The 20936-nt window shown below is 41.5% G+C and overlaps 1 protein-coding gene across 1 annotated transcript; it reads right to left on the bottom strand.

Annotated features, from left to right (window-relative positions):
- Positions 1–1324: 1324 nt before the first annotated feature.
- EMC3 (ER membrane protein complex subunit 3) lies at positions 1325–20901 on the bottom strand. The gene is made up of 8 exons (XM_046668579.1): positions 20564–20901; positions 12591–12648; positions 12159–12252; positions 10600–10704; positions 9789–9870; positions 7922–8001; positions 6828–6910; positions 1325–2522 (listed from the first exon to the last, which is right to left on the bottom strand). The coding sequence occupies exons 1-8, from the start codon at positions 20716–20718 to the stop codon at positions 2394–2396; spliced, it is 786 nt and encodes a 261-aa protein (XP_046524535.1). The 5' UTR covers positions 20719–20901; the 3' UTR covers positions 1325–2393.
- Between the last annotated feature and the right edge of the window lie 35 nt (positions 20902–20936).

Here is a 20936-nt window from a genome sequence, read left to right as displayed (position 1 = left end):
CTGGGGTTACTAAGCTGGTGTCTCCATGAGAAGACAGACTGCCTGAGAATCGAAAAAACCATATTTGATAAAGAAACTGAGTCCCGATGACAGCACTTGAGGACCGGGATCTGTAGCCAACAAACCAGTGGACATTTCAGTTACTGAGCCAATTACATTCCTCTTTTTTAAATTGCTTAAGCCAGGTTGAGTTCAGTCTCTCTCACTTGCAACTGCAATATTTGTCACGGTTAGTAACCCTCCATGTCTTTCACATACACGCATGCCCAACACATTCTTACAGAGCAAACAGGGGAACCACACTGACTTCTGTCCCTAAGTGCACGTTTACCTACTCGCCTCAAATCTAAGTCCTCATTATTTTTCTGAGTTGTGTTGGGAAGTCACCTTCTACACCACGATCAGTAAGTGGACATTTTAGATGGTCCTAAACGGTTTTGGGTGATAAGTCCAGGTTGATGGAAAAGGTAAAATGTTCATTTAGTAGCTTGGCACAGATTGAACTCCCAGAAACACACACGATACGCACCACTCCCTGGACTTGTGTGCTGGTTCTGGGAAGAGCCTGCTAGAACAAACCTGGTTTTCCCTGTGACTTGCTGGTGCCAAGGACATGTGCGTTGACCACCAACATGATGGGTCAGGAAAGTCTCTCACATTTTACTCAGGTACCTTGGCTACGGGGAAAAAGACACACTGTGGGTGAAGAGGCAGACTGAAATGCTCTGAGGATGCCTTGTAGGAATGAGGGTGACGTCAGTCAGTCACCAGTTGCTGCTTGCATTCCAGCCGTATATACCACACCACTCCCCATATCCTCGGGCATGATGAATTGTGGACATTTTAATCTGTGGGCCTCTGCTGCTTCTGTTCCCTCGGCTTAGGATGCCCTTATACATTGCAGAACCCTTGTAAGGCCCAGGTCAAAAGTTAGCTCTCACGTGAACACCTGCTCCTTTAACATTTTGTTTAAGCTGCTATTTTAAATATCAACATTTCTTACCTTGGGTCGATGGGTCACTCAGAACAGGCTTTGGAAGGCCTATCAATGGCCCTGGGTTACCCGGGAAATCTCTGTGTCTGTGCCCATGTACACTACTCTGGAAGGGAGGGTCAGAGCTTCCACCAAATTCTCAAAGAGGTTCTGTGACCCAAAAAAGGGTTCAGAACCACCAATTTCTTATGTGTCTCTCTTATGAGTTCCTTGAGGTCAAGTGTCACATCTTTTCATCTTAGACTCTCCAGCACTAGTCCACAATAGATACTCATAACTGTTGGCAGAAAGCTGTTAGTGACCCATAGAGGCAACATTTTTATAGTCAAAGAAGAGAAAACAGGATGGTTTAATTTGTAGAGTCAAGAGTCATTTGTTGTTGATTACAGTGCTCAACATGCAAATTACATTCGCCTCTTGGTACAGAAACGGCACCCTGCCACTTTCCCGGGAGAGTTAATCCAGAGATTTATTCTGGGGCAACCCTTAACTATGTGTCTGCCAGCAATCACCCTCTTTCCCTTCTTACAGCGGTATGTCAACTCTCTCTTATGCAGAATAACTGGGAAATGGGGCCTTTTGTTCCACCGAGTAGCCATTGACAGCACAGCACCATTGATTCGTCAATGGATTAGATACATTCTGAAGTCCAGATCAAGACCTCGTGTTGTTGAACCCTTCTCTGACGATCCCAAAGGCATGTGAGAATCTGGCAGTGTCTCAGGGCCCTGATGTTCGCTGGGCAGCACTGAGAGCATAGAAGGTTTGCTAAGTCTGTCCTGGCCCCGGGTATTCACTCTGAAGAGTTTATTTGAATCAGGTTTTGACACATTTGCTCTTTGTCATTCTGTAGGCTCAAAATGAACACCACAGGAAATTTCACTTTGCTCATCCATAGTTCCAAAATTTTCAGTAATGAAAATGTATTATTTGTATAAAGAAAGTTATAAAAATACTAACGAAAATTAAAGGTAAAACACAGGGTGCTTGGCTCCCAAGAGAACAGGAGTTTACCATGGTCAGAAGACAGGCTGACTGTACATAATAATTAGTTATAACTGATAATGCTTTTTCCAAAGGTTGAATTTTTGCTAAGTTTTATATATAATCACTAGCTTGAGTCTTCCCCCTTTCTCTTTTATTACTAGAGTCGCCAGAAGGAAAATTTAAAACATTTTAAAAATAGCTGTTTCCAGGTAAGTCACCCAGCACACATCCCTCGTATTTCCTCTAGTGTCAAGCGTGAAAGAGAACCCGGCTCAGACAAGAACAATCCTCCTGCACACCCGCCACCAGCTCATGCATCCTCCTTTTTATTCTGAGAGGCTCCAGCTCAAACGGCAGTGACAAGGTTAAGCGCTACTCCGAGGTCCTGACATAGCTAAACCCTGTTTGGTCTTCAAAAAATAGAGGTCTGTAGCTCCTTTTTGAACATGCCTTCGAAGTGGAGGTCCTTGGCCATAAGCTCCTCTTCGACGTCATCTAGTGCCCACTGGTGATCCGTCAGCTCCAACGCTTCCCACTCCGTCTGCAAAGGAAGAGAACACCAGGGCTGTCACCAAGAGCAGCACTGACCTTCAGCGCACACCCACTCCAAGCCACCAGCTGGTTAAGCTATTTACATGGATGGGCTCATTCAAGGCCATGAGGCAGGCGCTGCTATCCGCCCCGTTCATCCCCACCCAACTTACAGACAAGGAGACTAAAGCTAAGGTAGAATAATTTGTTCAAGGCACTGGAGCTGGTAACTAATTACATTTCTCAAAAAGTCTATTAATGCTGACTACTTTTGCCTTCAGTGGGTTTAAAAAACTACTTTATGAAATTTAGGGGCTGGCCCCGTGGCCGAGTGGTTAAGTTCGCGCGCTCCGCTGCAGGCGGCCCAGTGTTTCGTTGGTTTGGATCCTGGGCGCGGACATGGCACTGCTCATCAAACCACGCTGAGCCGGCGTCCCACATGCCACAACTAGAAGGACCCACAACGAAGAATATACAACTATGTACTGGGGGGTTTTGGGGAGAAAAGGGAAAAAATAAAATCTTTAAAAAAAAAAAAATTTAATATGTAATACAAACGCCAGCTCATGGGTGTGGGTTTTTTAAAAATATAACTCACATGCCATAAAATTCACCCTTTTAATATGTACAATTTAGTGGTTTTCAGTAGATTCACAAAGATGTGCAACAATCACACTAATTCCAGAACACTTTCATCACCACAAAAAGAAACTCCACATCAAACAGCAGACACTCCCCATGCCCCCGACCCCCAGCCCCTGGCAACTACTTCTTTTCTTTCTGTATCTTTGAATTCATCTATTCTGGACACAATGTATGATCTTTTGTTACTGGTTTCTTTCACAATTAGCATGTTTTCAAGGTTCCTCCCTATTGTAGCATGATTCAGTACTTCATTCCTTTTTATAGCTGAATAATATTCCATCTTATACATTCCATTGTCCATACATTATACATATATTCCAAAATGTTACATTTTGTTTATCTTTTCATCAGATGATGCATAGATATTTGGATTGTTACTGCTTTTTCTTTTTTTTTTTGAGGAAGATTAGCCCTGAGCTTAACATCTGCCGCCAATCCTCCTCTTTTTGCTGAGGAAGGCTGGCCCTGAGCTAACATCCATCCCCATCTCCCTCTACTTTATATGTGGGACGCCTACCACAGCATGGCTTGATAAGCAGTGCAAAGGTCTGTGCCTGGGATCCAAACAGATGAACCCCAGGCCACCGAAGCAGAATGTGCAAACTTAACTGCTGCGCCACTGGGCCAGCCCCACATTGTTTCTGCTTTTTGACTATTATGAATAGTGCTCTGAACATCCTTATTTTTAAATTTTTATTTATTATTTTTTTATTGGCACCTGAGCTAACATCTGTTGCCAATCTTCTTTTCTTTTTCTTCTTCTTCTCCCCAAAGCTCCCTAGTACATAGTTGTATTTCTAGTAGTAGGTCTTTCTGGTTGTGCTACGTGGGATGCCGCCTCAGCGTGGCTTAACGAGCGGTGCCATGTCTGTGCCCAGGATCCCAACCGGCAAAACCCTGGGTGGCCAAAGCAGAGCGTATGAACCCAACCACTCGGCCACCGGGCTGGCCCCTGAACATTCCTGTCTTAAGTTTTTGTGTGGACATATGTTTCCAATTCTCCTGGATATTTATCTAAGACTGAAATTGCTGGGTGACATGGTAACTATGTTTAACTTTTTGAGGAAAGGCTAAAAACCACTTTCCAAAGTGGCTGCACCATTACCAGCATGGATGAGGGTTCCAATTTCTCCACACCCTTGTCAACACTTGTTACTGTCCATCTTTTTTATTCTAACTATCTGAGTGGGTATGAAGTAGCATCTCATTGTGGTTTTGATTTGCATTTCTCCAATGGCTACTCCTGTTGAAGATCCTTTCATGTCTGTGCCCAGAATCTGAACCTGCGAACCCCGGGTCACTGAAGCAGAGCACTCGAACCTAATCAACACGCCACTGGGCTGGCCCCCTGAGTTGTCTTTTTACTGTTGAGGTCTAAGAGTTCTTTATTCTGAATACTAGACCCTTATCAGATATATGATTTGCAAACATTTCCTCAGATTCTGTGGGTTGCCTTTTCACTTTGCGTCCTTTGAAGTACCAAAGTTTCCATTTTGACAAAGTCCCATTCATCTATTTTTCTTTTTGTTGCCTATACTTTTAATGTCATATCTAAAAGTCATTGCCTAATCCAAGGTCACAAATACTTACAGCTATGTTTTCTTCTAAGAGCTTTATAGTTTTAGTTCTTATATTTAGGTCTTTGACCCATTTAAAAATTTTTATTTTTTGAAAAACTGTTTACTTTTCTTATTGTGGTAAGATATATATATAACATAAAATTTGCCACTTTTAACCCCTGTTAAGTATATAGTTCAGTGGCATTAATTATATTCACAATGTTGTAAATCATCACCATGTCTATTTCCAAAATTTTTCATTCTCTGAAACAGAAACTCTGGACCCAGTTAGCAATAAGACTATTCTTTCCCCCACTGAATTGTCTTGGCACCTTTGTCGAAAGTCAATTGATCTTAAATGTATGGGTCTGGGGGCCGGCCCCGTGGCCTAGTGGTTAAGTTTGTGCGCTCCGCTTCGGCAGCCCGGGGTTTCACTGGTTCAGATCCTGGGCGTAGACATGGCACCACTCTTTAGGCCACGGTGAGGTGGCGTCCCACATGCCACAACTAGAAGGACCCGTAACTAAAAAAAATATACAACTATGTACCGGGGACTTTGGGGGGAAGAAAAAAAAATGTAAGAGTTTATTTCTGAGCTCTCAATTCTGTCCCACTGACTATATGTCTATCCTTCTGCCAGTCCCACATAGTCTTGATTACTGTAGCTCTGAAGGTTTTAAAATCAGGAAGTTTGAGTCCTTCAACTTTGTTCTTATTCAACATTATTTGGGCTATTCTGGGTCCCTTGCATTTCCATCCATGAACTTTGGAATCAGCTTGTCAATTTCTGCAAGAAAGGCAGGTGGAATTTTGATGGGGACTGTGTTGAATCTATAGGTCAGTTTGGGAGTGTTGCTGTCTTCACAATATTAAGTCTCCCAATCCACAAACACGGATGTCTTTCCATTTATTCAAGTCTTCTTTAATTTCTTTCAGCAATGTTTTGTAATTTTCAGTGTGCAAGTCTTGTATTTCTTCTGCTAAATTTATTCCTAAGTATTTTATTCTTTTTGATATGATTGTAAATGAAACGGTTTTCTTAATTTCATTTTCGGATTTTTTATTATCAGTGTGTAGAAATATAATCGATTTTCGCATATCGACCTTGTATCCTAAAACCTTGCTGAACTAGTCTATGAGCTCTAACAGTTTCTTGTGGATCCCTCAGGACATTCTGTGTGTAAGAGCATGTCATCTGCAAACAGAGATAGTTTTACTTCTTTCTTTCCAATCTGGGTGCCTTTTCTTTTTCTTGCCTAACTGTCCTGGCCAGAACATCCAGGACAACGTTGAATAGAAGTGGCAAGAGTGGACATCCTTGTCTTGTTCCTAATCTTAGGGGAAAAGTTTTCAGTATGAGTATGATGTTAGCTGTGGGATTTTCAGATGCCATTCATCAAGATGAACAAGGTCCCTTCTATTTCTAGTTTTTATCATGAAAAATTAGGGAGATTTTGCTGTACAAAAATTATAGTGGATTTTGCAAATTCCAGAATCATTTCATGAAAAAGCTCTAACTGTTGATTTTTTTAAAATGAAATTTACATATGATGTCTACAGAGTTCAGAAAAGTTCAAAATATTCCAAATGTTTACCTGATTGGACTGTTTTTACAGCTTCATTTACAGTGTTGATTAAATGTGGGTGAGCATTTGAGAACCAGGAAAGTACTAAGAATCTCTGATTTACTTAACAGATGATTCTGCTTCAGGAATAAGAGAACTAAAACACATTTTTGCTAAATTTAAATTTAAACGATGGCACCATACATACTACACTCACTTCAGGGAACCCATTTTTTTTTTTTAAAGATTTTAAAAAAAAATTTTTCCTTTTTATGCCCAAAGCCCTCCTGTACATAGTTGTGTATTTTCAGTTGTGAGTCCTTCTAGCTGAGGCATGTGGGATGCCGCCTCAGCATGGCCTGATGACCGGTGCCATATCTGCACCCAGCAAGTGCATCTGAACCAACGAGACCCTGGGCCGTGGAAGTGGAGCGCGTGAACTTAAGCACTAGGCCACAGGGCTGGCTCCCAGGGAACCCATTTTTAAAGAAACTCTGGTAAGGCCTTTCGGAGTTTCAGTGAAACTGGAAGGAGAAGTGAGTGTACCTTGAAAGCTTTGTTGGTGTCTGCGGGCATGGCCATGGCTGCTCCCGTCATCTGCTCCTGCATCATCCGTGATTGGTCAGCAGCTGCAGGTAAGACACACCTACTGAGTGCCAGGGCTCAGCAAGCACACAGTGCCCTGAGGAAGAACAGTCCTTACACAACACTTAGAGATGCTCGCAGTGGATTAGAGAACCATATGACAGATTCACTGACTGGCCCTGTCACACACTGGCTACGTGATCCCAGGAAAGCCACTTTACCTCTTCTGAAAAATGAGGATGATAATCGCAGAACAAAGATAACTAAAGGAAGCACTAAACTTCATTTTAAATTTAAACAACAACAACAACAGTCACAAATTACTGAGCAACTACGGTATGCCAGGTACTTCACTAAGGGCTTTACGTATTCTCCTTCATCCACTCCTAACAACAAACCCTCAAGTTAATTATAAAGGTCCCTATTTTACAGATAAGCCAACAGAGGATTAGACTGGTTAAGTAACTTGCCCAAGGCCCCAGGCATTAAGTAAGAGAGCCAGGCTCAGTACTGGCAAGAACTCCAGTCAATGAACTGATAAACCAGGTCTTCTTTCAGCTTCAGGTTTACAGGCTTACATGGCTGGTGCCGGTCCCACACAGGAGGGTATCAGATTTGGGGGATACTGTCCCCGTGATTGCCGAGGAGAATGCAGAACTGCGGTTTGCCTCTGGAATTTGTGTGTGTACACGTGTGTGAGGAAGACTGTTGCTGAGCTAACATCTGTGCCAATCCTCCTCTACTTTGTATGTGGGATGCTGCCACAGCGTGGCTGGACAAGTGGTGCTGGGTCCACGCCTGGGATCTGAAGCTGTGAACTCTGGGCCGCAGAAGCGGAACGTGCAAACTTAACTACTACATCACTGGGCCGGCCCCAACCCTGGAATTTTTAAGACTCTTTCGGAATACTTCAGAAACTTAAGAACAAGTTTAAGGAATGAAGCTTTGTATTTGATTATGCTACCAAACAGCACAGCCTACATGATTCTTCTGGCCCTGGCATGGATGATTCATTTATCAAAGCATTTGCTTATTAAACCTGATGTGCTTCTTACCATTATCTTGGCCAAGAATCAGAGAGTAAATGCTCCGAAGCCCAAAGACATTGAGGAAGTACCAGGATGCTGAACTCACCCTAGCAAAGCACAAGTGAAACAATATAGGTAGTTATTTCAGAATTAATGTAGTGCATGCCTTTCTACCACCGAAAATTGTTCAGAGTATGTAAAGAAATCACCTGGGGTAGGCTATATTCATCCAAAGCACAACCAAAGAAGAAATGCAAGTTATGAAAGCAGTCTTACAAATAGTTACAGCTCTCAGCAGGCAAGCTGCTACTTCCACATATGCAATAAAGTCTTCTGCATTCGGGAGCAGGAACCGAACTCACGACTGGTGTGCTCCATTTCATCAGGGAAGGTAAGCTTTGTTTAATTTTCTTTTCTACATGAGTTTTCAAGCCATTTATTATTTTTAATTATAAAAACAACAGATACTTGTTATATAGAGTAAATGCAAACAATACAGAAGTACGTAAAACAATACAGAAGTACGTAAAATAACGATTGAAAGAGGCCTCCTCTCCTGAATCCCACTCTCTAAAGGAAGTCAGAAGAGGTGGTGAGCTGCAGACTTACAACTAAGGATAGGAGGTGGCTTGCAGGAAACAGCTGCCCACTGCGGACGGCAGCTACTGGGAAAGCCATTCCAAGTTTTGAACTTTATCACTGAAGCTTTCCTTAGTTTAGGTTTCTCATCTTGCCCCCAGAAAATAAACATGCTCGCAAATAATAAAAACTAAGAGTATGAGAAATGATACAGGAAAGAAATCTACGCTTCATTCTAGTATTTGGATCACACAACTGGGGTCTATTCTGGTTACTCCCACAGGGTGCAGGGAAGTAAATGACCTATCTGTAGGTAACGCTGCAGATCTGTGTCTAATGGTAAGCTAGCTGTATACCTAGGCTCCAGTCTCCTTCGTCCACATGAGCGTGTCAGTCACATACCTGCCCAGATGACGAGAAAAGATAAAAAAGCTTTTCTCCAGCCCATGAAGTTTTTGTTTAGCCCAAACGAGCCTGGAAGGTCAAGGTTTCATCGAGTCATGCTACTCATACAAAGCCCAGCTCTTCTCCTCTAGCTGAAGTGTGCAGAGTCAAGAGTCTCCCAGCATCTGGTCTGTCCTGCCCCCGCTTACAGCCAGAGACTGCTGTGCTCAGTCTACGGAGTGAGAAAGATTCCCACTGGTGGTCCTCCTGTCTGGCTTCTTTTTCATGCCAGTCTCTGGGAAGCCATAGACAAAACAGTCTGGAGAGACCACATGAAGAAGTGCTACTGGGTTCCAGATGCTGTAGCAGTGTTCTAAGAACTTTTCAGACTGAGTTTTATTACTCTGCTCTAAAAAATAAAATGGTAAATTTATTTTATTTGGATTTGGACAGATTTTGTGGTCAAATCTCAATCCCTCCACTTACTTCAAACGGTTGCTATGAGGACAAAATAAGATAATATATGGAAAACACCTAGCACAGTGACTGGTACCAAAGAAAAGGATTCATGTTATTATTGGCAGTAATGTATTTTGGGAAAAAAAATACAAACATCCATTCCCACAAGCTCCAGGTATTGCTAAAAGGTGCGCCTTGGCGAGAGTCCCTGGCTTTATCTTTTAACTTTTCTGGGGTGGACACATCTACTCCCAAGCCCCAAAAAGCTAGAGAAAAGAGGCTGACACATTCTCTCCTTTTGGAAGACCCATATAAAAGTTGTCATAATCCACCTGGCATTTTGAGTGGAGTTTCAATGAGAAAAACTCCAAAAGCCTATTACAGTGAAGTATGCAAACTGGAAATCCTGTTCTTTAAGAGACATTGGTTTTAGATTTTGGTTTGCTCTTATGAAACAAAAGGAAGTCCTCACCAGGATGCATCTAACGTGAGAAGTTCGATTCCTTGCTGTAGCATAGGCTTAAAACGGAGGGTCAGTGGAAACGGGACCTTGGCTGCAGAGAAGAAGGAAAAAGCTCACAATCACTCCTAGCTTCTTTATTTTTAGAAAAGTTTAAATGTAAATGCACACTTTCTTTCCCTGAGGAGGTGGGAACTCTGTAGATACAGACTTTGGAAAATGATTTGCAGAAGGGAATTTGTGTCAATTTCTGAAGAAATATCAGTCAAATGTGACTCTACTATAGAACCTTGAACAACTCCAGCTTCTCTATTGCTTAAGAAGCAGAGACTCAAACTGAGCTGTGACCTAAAATTTGAAAATAAACTTGCACCAATCTGTTAAACCCAAGTGGAATATATACACAGAGAACCATATTACTAAGAAACCAAACTGATTCAAACCAAATCAAAACAACTTAAACAAATAGACAAACGACTTACCCTGATACCTAGGAAATGAAGTCAAAATAGAAATAGGCCTCTCCTCACCCTACTCATCTAGAACACCAAATTAGTTTTAGATACAAACTAGCAAGTCACTCATTTGAGTACCTATTAGTAAAAAAGCATCCTTATCATGAAATTACAATCAGTTTGGGATAAGGGCCATCCAATCATAGCATACTAAATTCTTTTGTTCAAAGAACGGTATCAGTTTCCACTAGAGAACAGAGGACCTAAGATATTAGTGTCTTATAGCAGCACTTGGATTTCTGTGAACAGGGACACAGGAAAGGATCAGAGATGAAGTCAACCTGAAGTCTTCGGGGTCTGCAACTTACTTGTGACAAAGCCTGAAAATGTCATGTTGATCCATCCACCAATAAGAATCATAGGGAGGACATTTGTTACATTGCCTTTCATCATGTCTGTGAGCATAGTGGGATCTAAGACAAAAACAGAAGAGATCACCACATTTTACCACTGTTGGCAGGGACTTCCTGCTGATTTTTTGTAAATTTTTTATTTATTTGATAATTAAAGTAATATAAGTTCATTGTAAAAAATTCGAGTGACAGAGAAACACAGGATGTAGACAGTTCCTCTGAGCCCACTCTCTAAACACTTTTAATTGTTTGCTGCATATCCTTCCATCTTTTTATATATAAATATACATACATGCCTATACGTGTATACACATATATATACACAAAATAGTTTCTATATATACACAATGAAGGGATACTATGTTTACTGTTCTGCTTAATTTACAAAAATTACTATACTGTGAATGGCATTTCCACACTGGCATAATATCGCTCTTATTATTTTCGATGTCTGCATAGGAGTCCACTGTGTGGTCACACTCACCACTTCTGGGTGGACCTGCAGAATGTTTCCAATTTTTTTTTGCCAATAAACAATGCTGCCAACAACTATCTTGTACATAAATCTGCATGCTTATGTAAGTGTTTCTGTAAGAGAAACTCTTAGAAGATTTTCTGGGTCACGGGGTTTGAACGTTTAAAATTGACAGATACTGTGAGACTGTCTTGACAACAGTGAAAGGGCCTAACTTCCCACGACCTTGACAGCAGTGCCTTTGGTTACGCTTTCCATTCTCTGCCAGTTTAATGGGCTAAAAAGGACATCTTGTTTTAATTTGCATTCCATGGATTTTAGTGAAGTCAAGTATCTTTTCATATATTTACTGGTCTTTTGTTTCTTCTAGGTTTTCTAAAAGACTTATTAAAATCAATTCCAGTACCTTCTGTCTGGGTTTAAAATAGCTGGTTATCCCACCTAGAGAAATGGGTACTAAAATGAGAGGACAGTCAACACAGAATAATAAATTATTTCATGTTATTTAAAGATGCTGTATTTTTCACATGACTGGGATCAGTGGAAGTAAGAAATCGTTAAGAGCAGAACTTGTCAGGTGGGCTAAGCAATCTGTGTGACAAGGAAATGCCTGATCTGGGGAGGCAGTGAGAGCTCCCCCGCATCAGGCAGAAGCTGGGGGCCATCCGTCAGCAAGAGGACGCAGGCTCTGGGTGGAGCTGGGACTGGAGGGCTCTTCCAGCCGTGCTCCATAGAGCCTTGGACCCTGAGGAACAGCAAAGGGGAGTGGCCTAAGGACAATGGCTCTGGCCTCCCCAGCCCCTCAGCCCAGGGCTCTTTTTAAAAATACACTTGAAACATTGGGGTCCCCAGAAGATTTGTCTGAAAAAGAGAACTCCACTTCCGTAGATCCCTGTACTAGACAGATGATCTCTGGGGTCCCAGGGGTTGCTCTCTTCTACAGTTTAACACTTAAATAAAACAACATCCCCCCTGCCTCCCTTTCCCCCAACTCATGTTAAAAATCTTCTTCAAAGATGAGAGAAGGGAATAAACATACCAGTCATAGGAGAAGGAGGCACTACCTTCCTTTTAGTTTTTTTGAAAAATCCATCCTCTGGGTTGTTGAAGTAGTATTTTCGTGTCAAGAAAGACTAGTAGAAAAAAGAGCTTTTTAAGTCTTAAAATTGTGACATAGCAAATTGTCAAATTATTCCCCAGAGGCTTAGTCAGACGGCCCTTGGAATATGCTGTTACACTCAGAGCTGGCAGCCTACTTGGCAGTCAACCTGACACTTTAGCTGAGTCACATTTAAAAACAATTTCCTAAGAAGGTCGGAGTCACAATGACAGCAAACACCACCAGGCCACAGCTTAATTACCGACTTTGCCAGCCTTCAGCTTTCCCCAAAGAGTCCCCTTATAAAACACTCAGCTATCTACTGCCCTCAACAGTGAATCGTGGAGCTTTTAATAAAAGATAAATGAGTACCTGTTTGGGAATGTATTTTCCATTTTCCCTGAGGACTCTGCTTCGAATTAGGACTTGACTGAAAAATACAACCAAGACAATGAGATTTTTAAAAGTGAAACACTAGAAGAAAGAGAATAAGGTAGAAGACCTATTTAAATACAAGAGACGGCCTATTCGGCCACAGCTCTGTGTGGAAACTTTTCACACAACACAAGTATCCTTAAATCAACACAATACATTTAACCCAATGATCAAGTTTTCAAAAGAGCATTTTTCCAAAGTGACTGCGTTTCTGAACAAAGATGTCTGAAGAAGGCACATTTGGCATGTTACACTCAGCCTTTTCTTACTTTATGATGAGCTAAGAAGGAACATTCTCTGAGTGAAAGAGTAGCATTTGGATGCTACTCAGAAGATTTGGGGGCCGGAGGAGGGAGGAAGGGTGAGGATAAAGAAGGAACTTTTTAAAGTCCACAGAGAAATGAGTAGAGGACTTGACAGGGTTCTGATCTGACAGAAACAAATAGAAATTCCACCCAGGACTGAGACTCTTAGTAAGCTCTCAACAAACACTTACTGAATTAATAAATGAAATTATTCGGTGATATTTGAACATAACTAATCATTAAAGATAACAGAGTGCAATACAACAAGTGGGTGGTGTTAAGATACAAATACCAAACAATAGAGATCAAAATACTAATTTTTTCTAGGTTTTAAAAAGTTGTTTTAATGGTGGTGGGGGGGAACCCTTAAGTTAATCCTTCTTGAAGAGTGAAGGGAAGAAAAAACCAGACAGAAATGAACACGAGAACATTGTGCTCACTTTCTCTCTGCTCCTCGGTACAAACCACCTGCTCTAGGCAGTGAGTCCACACCCCAGGGTCCCCCTGTCACCTGACGCACATTCCAGCTTCTCCACACCTGGAACGCTCTGGTGCCCGTCTCCTTCACCAATTCTACCCCGCATGCCTTAACACCTTCTCCATGAAACACGTCATGGAGTTTCCACGAAGAGAAATTCCACCGATGCCTGGTGCCCTCGTGGAATTCTCTCTGGTCTTCCTCCTCTTGACTTCATTATACTGTACAGTTGACTTCTCTATACACAGCCCTGGAGAGGTGACATGTAATATGTTCTTTACCCTGGGAGCTAGCTTAAAGCTACTAAAAGTGTGGCCTGTGTACTAGTGCTGGTCTGTGATGAGAGAAGTACAGACATTAAGAGTAAGGGTTTAGAAACCTTTATAGTAATTTCACATTGTCATAACACCCATATGCGTGATCAAAATATTTCACAAAAGCATCAATGTGCTATAGATCGAAAATTAAAAAACAAAAAAATTGGTCCTTCACCACTGACTGTTTAAGCAGCACTGGGTCTAGAATAATAGGGAAAAATTTAAGCTCTGGAGTTGGACAGATGGGTTCAAATGCTGGTTCTGCCACTTATTAGGTATGTGATCTTGGGCAACTCATTTAAATCCCATAAGCCTCCACTCATGTTCTGTACAATAACAGATTTATTCTCTTCGAACAAATACTTCTTGAGCTTCTGAGAGCTGTGTTAAGTGATATGAACAACAGTGATCAAAAAGGAAGTATCTCATGAAGGTTAAAATCCAGTCGGGGAGAAAGACATTAATCAAAGAACCACAGGAATAAACGTGAAATTCACCTGTTATGTCCTAGGGAGGAGTGAGGGATGGTATGAACGATAGGAGTGTGTAAAAGGGGATTTAACCAAGTCCAGGAAGTCAAGGTCTTACAGAAAGCTTTGCTGAGGATGTATGATTAAATTAGAATCTTAAGGATGGGGTTGGCCTGGGGGCGCAGGGGTTAAGTGCGCATGTTGTGCTTCAGCGGCCTGGGGTTCGCCAGTTTGGATCCCGGGTGCGGACATGGCACCGCTTGGCAAAGCCATGCTGTGGTAGGTGTCCCACATATAAAGGAGAGGAAGATGGGCACGGATGTTAGCTCAGGGCCAGTCTTCCTGAGCAAAAAGAGGAGAATTGGTGGCAGATGTTAGCTCAGGGCTAATCTTCCTCAAAAAAAAAAAAAGAATCTTAAGGATGAGTAGAGATTACTCACATGGCAATGTGCTGGAGGGAAGGGCATGGGCAAAAGCTCTATGGCAGGAATAAGCACTGCGTCTCTGAAGACCCAAGAAAGGCCATACGGCCAAAAGAAGGAGAGCTATGGAAAATGTGGTGAAAACAAGGTGTGAGAGGTGGGCAAGAGCCGGACTCTACAAGGCCATGTGGCTCTCACTGTATTTTTTTTTAATTGTGATAAAAGACATAACATAAAATTTACCATGTTACCATATTTAAGTGTACAGTTCAGTTGTATTAAGTATATTCACCTTGCTGTGAAATAGATCTCCAGAACTGTTCATCTGAAATCTCAAACTCCCTGTCCACTGAACAATAAATGACTCCCCTTTTTCCCTCTTCTCCCTGCCCCTGGTAACCACCATTCTCTTTTCTGTTTCTACGAATTTGACTAGTTTAGATAACTCACATAAGTGGAATCATACAGTTATGATCTTGTCTGGTTTATTTCATTTAGTATGTCCTTAAGTTTCATCTATGTTGTAGCATGTGACAGGACTTCCTTCCCTTTTAAGGTTCCATTGTATTTTAATGTTTATCTTAAGAGCGAAAGGGAGGGGCTTGCCCCGTGGCCGAGTGGTTAAGTTAGCGCTCTCCGCTGCAGGTGGCCCAGTGTTTCGTTGGTTCCAATCCTGGGCGCGGACATGGCACTGCTCATCAGACCACGCTGAGGCGGCGTCCCACATGCCACAACTAGAAGGACCCACAACGAAGAATACACAACTATGTACCGGGGGGCTTTGGGGAGAAAAAGAAAAAAATAAAATCTTTAAAAAAAAAAAAAGAGCGAAAGGGAAAGGAAAGGGAAACCCTGTTGGTGTGAATGTGAGTGGTGCATCCATTACGGAAAACAGTATAAAGGTTCCTCAAAAGATTAAAAATAGAACTACCAGATGATTCAGCAATCCCACTTCTGGGTATATATCTGCAGGAAATGAAATCAGTCTCAAAGAGACATCTGCACCCCCATGTTCATCGCAGCATTATTCACAATAGCCAAGACATGGAAACAACCTAAGTGCCCATTGATAGATGAACGGATACAGAGGACATGGTGTATATATATGCAATGGAATATTATTCAGCCACGAGGAAGAAGGAAATCCTGCCATTTGCAACAATATGGATGAATCTAGAGGACATTATACCAAGTAGAATTAGCCAGAGAGAGAAAGACAAACACTGTATCATCTCACTTATATGTGGAATCTAAAAAAAAAGAAAAAGGCAAACTCATAGAAACAGAAAGTAGAATGGGAGTTACTAGGGGACGGGGGAGATGCTGGTCAAAGGGCACAAGTCTTCAGTGATAAGATGAGTAAGCTCTGGGGATTTAACGTACAGAATGACGACTACAGTTAATAAAGCTGGGGAGTGTACTTGAAATTTGCTAAGAGAGTAAACCTTAAGCGTTCTCATCACCAAAAAAAAGGTAACTATGTGAGGTGATGTATGTGTTAATTAGCTGGATTGTGGTATACAATTTACAGAATATACATATGTCAAATCATCATGTTATACACTTCATTTAGCCATTATAAAAAGGACTGAAATTATGACACATGCTACAACATGGATGAACCTTGAAAACCTTATGGTAAGTGAAATGAGGCAGACATAAAAGGACAAATATTGTAAGATTCCACTTACATGATGTCCCTAGAGTAGTCAAATTCACAGACAGAAAGTGGGGTGGAGGTGGTGCAGGGAGAAGGGAATGGGGAGTTACTACTTAAAAGGTTCAGAGTTTCTGTCTGGGATGATCAAAATACCATCGAAGTAGATAGTAGTGACGGTGGCAAAACAGTGTGAATGTACTCAATGCCACTGAATTTGTACACTCAAAAACAGATAAAATGGTAAATTTTATGATATGCATATTTTATCACAATTTAAAAAAAAAGAGCCAAAGAGAAATACTGAAGGATTTTAAGGTAAGTTCTTCATATATTTTATCTCATTTAAAGTAAGTAGCACTGTACTTGGCACATCCTAAGCACTACATTAATGGTATCTATTATTTTCCTTTCGTATGTTTTATTGCTTGGACCAAAACTCCCTGAGTGTAGGGTCTTGACCTTGTCTCGTTTTGTACCCTACAGCATATGGCATTGTGGTGGGTCATCAGTAGAAACTTGTTCACTGTAGATAATCCGGGACTTCTACAGGCACTGCAATCAACAGAAATCCGGATGGATCTCCTATACTTGCTAAATTGCTGAGCAATTTTGTAGAATTGGGGTTGAGAACCACGACCTCGAGGCATTTCAATCCTGAATCAAGGCAAGCTTAATTTATCCTGTATATTCTAAACACTTAGTTTCCTAAACTGAAATCCACAGATGTATTCAGGGGTCTACAGGTTCTACAAGGAATTTTTAATTTTGCATTTTCATTTCCATTAATACCTAAAAATAAGTCGTCATACTGGTTATAAAGATAAAGCTTCTCTTTTGCAGTGGTGATTTGCAACTGAAAGACGTTTTCTTAAAATAAAACTTTAGTTTTTAAAGTCAGTATTTCTCAAACTGGAGTTCCATATTCTTAAAGACCTGTGTTTGCTCTTTTCCTTTCCAAAGAGTAGGTATATTCCTCAAGCTTGAGAACCACTGTTTACACATGTTCTATCCCCAAATATGGTCTAATATATTTTATTTATGTATTCTTTAGTTTGGGTTTAATACATTTTAGAAAAATTTTAGTTTAAGTTTTGAGTAAAAGCTTAATAACTTATGAAACCAAATGTCCCATTTTGTGATCATTCAGGCTAATGAAAACTTAAACTGTCCAGTCAGCCCTCTGCATCTGCGGGTTCCACATCCGCAGATTCAACCAACCTCGGATGGAAAGGCCTATGATGGTTGTGTCTGTATGGAACATGTACAGACTATTTTTTTTGGTCATTATTCCCCAAACAATACAGTATAACAACTATTTACATAGTATTTGCATTGTATTAGGTATTACAAGTAATCTAGAGATGATTTAAAGTACATGGGAGGACGTGTGCAGGTTATATGCAAATACTATGCCATTTTATACAAGGGACTTGAGCATCCTCGGATTTTGGTATCTGTGGGTGTGTGTGTCTGTGTCCTGGAACCCATCCTCCAGGGATATGGAGGGAAGACTGTATTTAGAGAAATGTTTTGCAACTAAAAAACATCTTTTGCCTTGGACTTTGGCCAGCTCAGAATCATGTGCTCAGCATTCTACCCCAGCTCAGAAGATGACCTGGTGGGGTACAGTCACACCATGTCAGAGCTGGCATGATCCAACCACCTCACTTAAGCGATGGAGCATTTATGGCCAGAGATGCTGAGTTTTCTGTAAAGCAGTGGTTCTCCATGGAGGTGGTACTGCCCTCTAGGGGGCCCTAAGAAAACCTGTGGAACTTTTTTGATTGCCTAAATGATGGGGTGGAGAGGAAAGAGCACAAACTGTCATTTGTTAGGGGTTAAGGGACGCTAAGGATCCTACAAGGCTGGGGACAGCTGGGCAACACAAAGAACTGTGCCATGCCTCACACTACTTTTGAATATCTCACCAAATCATTTTTAACCATCTGAGTCTCAAACCTAATTCCACTTTTTGTGGAGGAGGGGATGATGATTTTTATATATACTAAACTTCCTAGTATGCAACTACTGAGTAAACATAGGGAAACCTGGACTTTGTTTTGTTCAGAACTTTATTAAGAGTAGTTCACCATTTAGGAAAGTGACATCTAAGACAGCACTGCCTTCTGCGATATTGAAGCAGTTACCACAATGTATCAGCCTACAATAGAACCTGTCCCAATTATGGCAATTTTATAGCCAGGGGCATGCATCTGACTTCTGCATTACACCTTCTAGGACCTTTGTGCACAAGCACTTATGAAATATAAATTAAAGTATTTTCCTTTTATTTCTCCTGATTGTTACAATTAGAACATTATGTCGCCTTTTTTTTTTTTTTTTTTTAAATATTCTTGTATGTAGATTGCAGGAACTGTGAATTCCATTTTAGGTTAGAAAAGGGAGCTTGGGGGTGGATATCGTTCAGAACCATCACTCTGAAATTACAGAGTGAACCATGAGTAGAAAACTGTGGCAGAGAATCTATGACAGCAGGAATCCTGGTCAAGAAAACTGAACTTGGGAGTTCAACTGTAAAAATGTGTTCAGGATTATCTCAATGCTATTTGAGGATAAAATGAGAACAACTTATTGGTGTCAATAAATAAATAAATGCTGAATGTCTGAGCTCTCTCCACTTTGCATCTTTCTACAGCCTTCTTTTCTGTGACGAACTGATTTCTTAAGGTTATCTCCAAGAGGCTGCTTCTGATCAGTTCTAAAACTGATGCCATGGAAAAATAATTGAAGTGGCTGCTGTGGTGGACTAGAAAGAGCTCCAGACTTGGGAACCAGAAGACTGGGCTGAAGTCCTGAAACTCACCAGGTGTGATCATGGAACTTCTTAAGCCTGTTTTTATAAAATGGGACAACAGCATCAACCTCAGAGTTGCTTTGAATTTTAAATAAGTTGATGAATCTAACTGCTTGGCAGAGTGCCTGGCATAGAATAAGTGCTTAATAAATGTTGGTTTATTATTATTACTCTCAGCATAATTGGGAAGCACAATTGGAAATGATAAAGCAGTGCTTCCCGAACTTCAGTATTCTTATTCCGTGGTTATGATTTTTGTCTTATTCACCTAGTACTTGTACAATTAAAAACTTAGTATCTCAGGGACCAGCCCCATGGCTGAGTGGTTACGTTCACCCGCTCTGCTTCAGCGGCCTAGGGTTTTGCTGGTTTGGATCCCAGGTGCGGACATGGCACCACTCGTCAGGCCACATTGAGGCGGTGTCCCACATGCCACAACTAGAAGGACCCACAACTAAAAATACACAACTATGTGCTGGGGAGGTTTGGGGAGAAAAAAGCAGAAAAAAAAAGAAGAAGAAGATTGGCAACAGTTGTTAGCTCAGGTGCAAATCTTAAAAAAAAAAACTTAGTATTTCTTATATTTCAACTTTTTCTGCTTATATAAGCTTTAAAAGAAACCTTTAAATTACCGGCAAATGGAAAACCACTATTACTTGCCATAAGTAGAAAGTAACTGTTATAATGAATACAATAAAAACAAAACAACCTTACAAAATTTTAGCTAGATACTGTTGCCAGTGGATAGTTCTGAACCTGAGACTTGCTCTTTGTTAAAATGGGAGATTAATAAATGACAGGGAAGTGTTAGAGACATATTAGCATTTATCTGAGATGGTCTTTGAAAATAATCGGAATGATTGAGGGAAAATTGTATTTTATTTACGGCGGGGACAGACGTCTAGATACCACCTAAAACCGTCTCAAATTACCTCTCCATAGATAAATACTTTAATGAAGCACAGGAGGAAGAAGTTGCCTCCACTTCAGGAGGGAAAATGATAATTACAACCCCTCACATCTCTATAGTAGTTTTACTTTTGCAAAGCACTTGGTTACTTAGTATCTCATCTGGCCACCACAAAAGTTTGGTAAAAGAGTATAATCACACCCACCTTATCTATAGTTCATTGATAAATCCATCGATGGTTGGCGACTAGCCTAACAATATTAACAGCAACCTGTTTTTGAGCATTTAATACGTCCCAAGCCCTGTGCTAAAGGTTTTACAGACATCGTCTAAAATTTAATCCTCTTGCTTGCTCTATGAGGCATGTCCTGTCATCATCCTCCTTCTACAGATGACGAAAGTGAAACACAGAGGTAACTCGGCCAAGGTTACCCAGTTTGCGATGCGAACCCGGGTAAACTAACATAACCCCCTACACTTTCCTGACCAAGGTCACGAGGGACTGAGGTCGTTAGAGAGGGGAGGGCGCTGACCTGTCGGAGACTTGTTCCTGGGTGAGCTTCTTGTCGCTCTGAAGCAGGATGGATACGTAGTGGCGGATCATGCCCACGAAAAAGGTGATGATAACGATGGGCAGGACCACCCAGAGGCGGATGTTAGAGTCGAGCAGCAGCTCTGGCCCTGCCATCTTCACAGAACGCCGGCTCCCGGGCAGGTGTAGCCGGGTTTCTCTTCGGGGCGCCGAAGCTCCTCTTCGAGTTCGCCTCTGGGCCTTCTCACTCCCCTCAGTCTGGCTAGCCCCGGATTCCACGGCAGCCTAGGCCCTTGCGCACTGCCACCAGTCGGGCCGCCCGGCCGCCCACTTCCGGCGCGGAAGGTTGACGGCACGGCGCGCCTAGATGACGT

Source organism: Equus quagga, chromosome 1 (assembly GCF_021613505.1).
Source record: "Equus quagga isolate Etosha38 chromosome 1, UCLA_HA_Equagga_1.0, whole genome shotgun sequence".
NCBI classification, from domain to species: Eukaryota; Metazoa; Chordata; class Mammalia; order Perissodactyla; family Equidae; genus Equus; species Equus quagga.
The sequence above is the reverse complement of the archived record's forward strand: the minus strand, read 5'-3'. Positions and strand labels throughout refer to the sequence as shown.